Source organism: Fukomys damarensis, unplaced genomic scaffold (assembly GCF_012274545.1).
Source record: "Fukomys damarensis isolate Sample0158 unplaced genomic scaffold, DMR_v1.0_HiC HiC_scaffold_13, whole genome shotgun sequence".
NCBI lineage: Eukaryota > Metazoa > Chordata > Mammalia > Rodentia > Bathyergidae > Fukomys > Fukomys damarensis.
This window is the reverse complement of record NW_022900925.1, coordinates 37,585,801-37,591,490: the sequence shown is the minus strand read 5'-3', so window position 1 is coordinate 37,591,490 and position 5,690 is coordinate 37,585,801. Positions and strand designations below refer to the sequence as shown.

The 5,690-nt window shown below is 62.4% G+C and overlaps 1 protein-coding gene across 1 annotated transcript; it reads left to right on the top strand.

Moving 5' to 3' along the window:
* The first annotated feature begins 2,318 nt into the window (after window positions 1-2,318).
* On the top strand, window positions 2,319-5,448 carry Krt36 (keratin 36). Its single transcript, XM_010635473.1, has 7 exons — window positions 2,319-2,823; window positions 3,312-3,394; window positions 3,612-3,768; window positions 3,922-4,083; window positions 4,169-4,294; window positions 4,487-4,707; window positions 5,090-5,448. Exons 1-7 carry the CDS (start codon window positions 2,383-2,385, stop codon window positions 5,268-5,270), a joined length of 1,371 nt encoding a protein of 456 aa, XP_010633775.1. The 5' UTR covers window positions 2,319-2,382; the 3' UTR covers window positions 5,271-5,448.
* Window positions 5,449-5,690: the final 242 nt, after the last annotated feature.

Sequence of the window (5,690 nt, the reverse complement as noted above, 5' to 3'; positions counted from 1 at the left end):
CATGCGACATTTCAGCTCGTGTGTCTGATGTGTTGGATTCAACATTACGGCCTCCTATTCCCCACAGGTCATTCTAACAGCAGAGTAGTGTGTCGTCCACTGCGTGTAGTGCCACGAACTCTAGATGGCTTTGCTGGTCATAATCGAGGTGAGGAGCAGCTCTGGCATCAGGTTGCAGAGCCCAGGGGTCCTGTGGTGCCTCTTAGAGCTCACGAGCGGGCCCGGAAACTCCTGGCCCCTGGGTCAGCCATGCTAGGGGAGAATCCAGGAAAGTGGGAGATGGGTGGCTGTGAGGAAGAGGGTGCTGGCCCCCCAGGGACTAGGAGGGCTGCGCACGGCAGACCCGGGGAAAGCATCACGGGCTCTCCAGGCGCCCACTGCACCAGGCCAGGTGTGGTCAGCAGAGCCAGGGCTCCCTGACTAATCGGTGAGAGAAGCTTATAAAGTGTTTTAAGAGGTTGGCAATTACAGCTTGAGAAGCACATAAACGCTAGCATAATGCCAGCCTCGCCAGCTAGGTCTGAGAGAGGACGGCGAGCCAGTTCCCCGAGCCCTGGGAAAGCCCACGCTTTGAGGCAGGAAGACAGGGTTTAACTTGGGTCCTTCACTCTCAGCATCCCTTCCTCCTCTTGCACAACGGTCTGGCAGGATCTGGGCTTGTCCTTTTTCTTCCTTCTCTGATCGAAGAGCCTGCTGTTGACCATCTCTGTGACCCGAGCAGGGACCAAAGGCCAGGGACCCAAAAAGCCAAGGACCACAGGGAAACAGCCCCCAGTCCTGCCAGTGTCTGCAGTGGCAGGTGGCTCCCAGGAGACTGAGTTTCCAGGATGTAGGGAGGGCAGGATGCAAGGTGCCCTCCTCACCATGCTGTGCCCGGTGGGCAAAGGCCCCAGCCTCCACCTGCAGCCCTCCGTGCCTCACATGAACTCATCAAAGACAGCCCTGGCTGCTGTGAGCCTGGCCAGTGCCTCTGCAGTACTGATGGCCACCGAAAAACTGTTTTCTTTTTATTCCTCAGAAGTCCTGTTCTGTCCTCCTCATATCTGGGCGAAGCAGGCGGGACAGGGTGATGATCTCAGAGGTGGCATGACTAGCATCAGCAGAGCTAGGACTTGAACCTCGGGCTCCTGTCCCTGGATTCTGGGTGACCAGACTTGAGTGCAAAGCCACAGAACAGACAGGGTTTGATGCTGATGGCCCTGGCACCGCTCACACCCTCAGCACCCGCAGCAAGCTTTTCAGCCATCTCGCACGGGCCTCAGTTTCCTCACTGAAATGGGAGCCTGGGGTGTGCGGTTTGAGAGCTTCAGCAAACTGCCCAAGATCACCCAGCCTGAGCGCTGGGTGCACAGCCCCGAGCCCCGGTCGGTCTCTCCTGTCATGCGCCATCCCAGAAGCCTTAGATGTCAGGTTCAATGACCACTGGTGTCCTCGTGTTGGCCTTCTGGGGGCCGATGTACCCTCCGTCCTGGGGTCCAGTGCCAGGGCAGGAAACAGGGGCACAGCTCTGAGAGCCGGGCTGTCTCCTCCCCTCTGTCCTTGTGCCATGGGCTGTTCCCGGCTCACGGGAAGCCTCCTGGCCCCCAGAGCCTGCCCGGACATCAATGGCCTGCGCAGGATCCTGGACGAGCTGACCCTGTGCAGGTCCGACCTGGAGGCGCAGGTGGAGTCGCTGAAGGAGGAGCTGCAGTCCCTCAAGAGGAACCATGAGGAGGTGAGCCCGGTGCCACCTGGCTGGGCTCAGAGAGGTTAATCACCCTGGCTCACGGGGCAGGGTTGGGAGGAGGCGAGCGGCCCCTCAGGGGGGCTGAGCCCTGAATAGGGCTTCCTTTGCATGGTCTCCTGTGCCCCCCCGCAGGACAGAGGTGAAATGTAAAGGAGGAACTGCAACCCTGGCACACAGCAGGTGCACACGGAGTCCAGTTCCGGTCCTTTCCTTTCCACCTCCACAGCGGCCCAGGGGAAGATGGGCAGGTGGGGACGCAGATTGGGGAGGAAAGGACGGACCAGGCGCCTCAGGGGATGGCAGGTGGGAGGGCAGGGACCAAATGTCACCTGCGAGGCCATTCCCGGTCCACGGGATCTCGGGCAGACTCTTTGAAGAGGCAATAAAATGACAACAGCAGAGAGTCCTGACTTAGCAAGGCAAATTCAACATTTCCCCCCCACTTTTTACGAGGCAAGGAATTCTGGAAGGGTAGCAAAAATCACATTCTAATGAAATTAGCTTCCCAGAACGGGAAAGGGCTTTCCCAAGAGCAGAAGCGTAACGTGCCACCACCCCGCAGAGAGTGTATATAAGTGTTCCCGAGAGGCTGGGGAGCCCAGAGCCCGAGCTCCTCCTGCAGGGACAGACGGACGGACGTTCTTTCCAGCAATACCATGGCCTCTCAGCTCTGCACCTCCACCTTCTCCGCCGGCTCTGGCCGGGGCCCCTGCGGCTCTGCTGGCAGATTCTCCCGGGTGTCCTCCTTCCGCTCTGGTGGCTCCTGCAGGGTCCCGGGGCTGGCTGGTGCTGCGGGGTCCATCTCCTCCTTCAGGACAGGCCTCTCTGGCCCCGGGAGCTTCTTGTCCAGCTCCTGCCACCCCTCTGGATTTGTGGGGAGCGGGGCCTGGCTCTGCGAGGGCTCCTTCAACGGCGAGAAGGAGACCATGCAGTTCCTGAACGACCGGCTGGCCAGCTACCTGGAGAAGGTGCGGCAGCTGGAGCGGGAGAACTCGGAGCTGGAGGGCCGCATCCGCGAGTGGTACGAGCGCCAGATCCCCTACATCTGCCCTGACTACCAGGCCTTCTTCAGGACCCTGGAGGAGCTGCAGCAGAAGGTGCGTGTGAGGCTTCGGGTCTCTCCTGCGCCCCCTCGGCCAGCCCTGCCTGTGTCGGAGGCAGGGAGGGGAGGCCACACACCAGCCTCACTGGGGCCGATGCTGAGGGGGACCCGAGGGGGACCCTCCCCACCTCCTTGCCTGGAGGCTACGTGTTCCTGGGCTCACTCGCTGCAGAGGGAGCCTGGGGTGCGCGGTTTGAGAGCTTCAGCAAACTGCCCAAGATCACGCAGCCTGAGCGCTGGGTGCACAGCCCCGAGCCCCGGTTGGTCTCTCCTGTCATGCGCCATCCCAGAAGCCTCAGATGCTAGGTTCAATGACCACTGGTGTCCTCGTGTTGGCCTTCTGGGGGCCGATGCGCCCTCATCCTGGGGTCCAGTGCCAGGGCAGGAAACAGGGGCACAGCTCTGAGAGCCGGGCTGTCCCTTCCCCTCCATCCTTGTGGGGCTGGGCTGTCCCTGGCTCATGGGAAGCCTCCTGCCCCCCAGATCCTGCTGACCAAGTCTGAGAACGCCAGGCTGGTCTTGCAGATGGACAATGCCAAGCTGGCAGCAGATGACTTCCGGGCCAAGTGAGTGGGGTTGGCTGAGCCCCTGCCTCACCCCTCCCCGTGCCTTTGGGAGCTGGGGTGGGGAGCAGACAGAGCTGTATGCGGTGTGGGTCCTGGACCCCTCCCGAGGGAGGGGAGGCCCACCATGCTCCCGACCCCAAAGCAGCCCCGCAGCTGGCAGAGGGGTCCTGCCTGGTGTGGCTGCTCTGGGTGCTCTGGCAGGGCTGTGTGTGCGCAGGTACGAGACGGAGCTGTCCCTGCGGCAGCTGGTGGAGTCGGACATCAACGGCCTGCGCAGGATCCTGGACGAGCTGACCCTGTGCAGATCTGACCTGGAGGCGCAGGTGGAGTCGCTGAAGGAGGAGCTGCTGAGCCTCAAGAGGAACCACGAGGAGGTGAGCCCGGTGCCACCTGGCTGGGCTGAGAGGTTAATCACTCTGGCTCACGGGGCAGGGCGTGGGGGGAGGCGAGCGGGCCCTCAGCTGGGCTGAGCCCTGCGCTAGGCTTCCTTTTCATGGCCTCCTCCCCGCTGGCTCCCACCCCCGAAGGATGTCACCACTCTCCGCAGTCACCTCGGGGACCGACTGAGTGTGGAGGTGGATGCCGCCCCGCCAGTGGATCTCAACAAGATCCTGGACGACATGAGATGCCAGTATGAGGCGCTGGTGGAGAGCAACCGCAGGGAGGCAGAGACCTGGTTCAACACCCAGGTGGGCCCGGCTTTCAGGGTGGTTTCTCCCATGCAGGGGGTGGCGCTTGGGTTGACCGCGCGCTGGACCCTCCTGTGCCCTGCAGACCGAGGAGCTGAACCAGCAGGTGGTGTCGAGCTCGGAGCAGCTGCAGTCCTACCAGGTGGAGATCATCGAGCTGCGGCGTACGGTCAACGCCCTGGAGATCGAGCTGCAGGCGCAGCACAGCATGGTGGGTGCCTCTGTGTGGTGGGGGCCACAGCTCCTGGCCACCTTGGAGGCTGTCCAGCCCCGGCATGTGGGCTGTCGCAGGGCCAGGTTGCAAGTCTCGCAGGGCCAGGTTGCAAGTCACACACAGATCTCGGGCTGTGGGCATCCAGGTGGGGTTCCCTCCCGGCCCAGCTCCTCCTCTCTCCCACGGCAGAGGAGCTCCCTGGAGTCCAGCCTGGCAGAGACCGAGGCCCGCTACGGCTCGCAGCTGGCCCAGATGCAGGGCCTGATCGGCAGCGTGGAGGCCCAGCTGGCCGAGATCCGCTGTGACCTGGAGCGGCAGAACCAGGAGTACCAGGTGCTGCTGGACACCAAGGCCCGGCTGGAGGGTGAGATCAGCACGTACCGGAGCCTGCTGGACAGCGAGGACTGCAAGTGAGCACCACAGCAGGGCTGGGGGCTGCGGGCTCTGCTGGACTCAGCCTTCCAGGCAGACTCTGAGGTGCTTGTCCCAAAACTCAAGGGGTTGGAGCCAAAGCTGCTGGAATTCTCCCGGCCCTGGGCTTTCCTGGTGCTCAGGGATTCAACAACCCCACACCCAGCCTCCTCCTGAGCCACCGTGCTGCTTGGGGCTTTCTAGTCCTCCCCCGCCCCAGCTGCACCTTGCCTCCCTCGGGGTTTTGCAGGCACTGAAGTGGGCTGAGCTGCCTCTCAGTCCTGCACCCACCCAGCTCGCGTGATTGCCTGAGTTTACTCCCATGGGTCTCAGCCCAGGGTCTCAACACCCAGGGCAGCCCTGCGTGATTCCTCCCCTCAGGCTTCCTGCGCACCCTTGCTCCACGGAGAGGAAGCCTGCTGTGAGCGGTTCCTACATCGCCCCCGGGTCCTGCGCTGCTCCGGCTCCCCAGGTGGGCACTCAGATCCGCACCATCAAGGAGGAGATCAGAGACGGGAAGGTGGTCTCCTCCTGGGAGCATGTGGGGCCCCGCCCACTGTGACCCCTGGCCCTGGCCAGGAGGAGGAGGAGGCCCCAACGCTTCCTGCTGCTAACCGACCCCACCCTTTTCCCCAGAGGGGCCTCCTCTTAGCTGCGTTTTCTACCAAAATTCTTCTTGTGTTGTTTATGGTCTTAACTGTGCTTTTTACACCACGCAAAACCAGATTCCCCTGGACATGTACCCATTAAAGTGTATGCTGTTGGCAAAGCAAACCTGGTTCTCGCGGCGTTCACTGGCGGGGAGTTCCACGGGGTGGCCTGAGCTTGTGGGTTGCTTTCAGAATCTCTTCTCTGGCCTGGAGTGCTAGGAAGAGGCAGAAGGATTAAAGATATTTAATACTGGGGATCCGCAGGCCCCAGCCTCTCTGGTTGGGCACTGGCCACAGCCGCAGCTCGGCCCTGCCCTGGGCGCCCCTTCGGG

Excerpts from the sequence above, each read along its gene's own strand:
- Krt36 (XM_010635473.1), top strand. The coding sequence starts at position 2,383 with ATGGCCTCTCAGCTCTGCACCTCCACCTTCTCCGCCGGCTCTGGCCGG. Across the intron at positions 2,824-3,311 it reads TGGAGGAGCTGCAGCAGAAG|ATCCTGCTGACCAAGTCTGA; the intron begins GTGCGTGTGAGG and ends CCTGCCCCCCAG. Across the intron at positions 4,708-5,089 it reads CTGGACAGCGAGGACTGCAA|GCTTCCTGCGCACCCTTGCT; the intron begins GTGAGCACCACA and ends TCCTCCCCTCAG.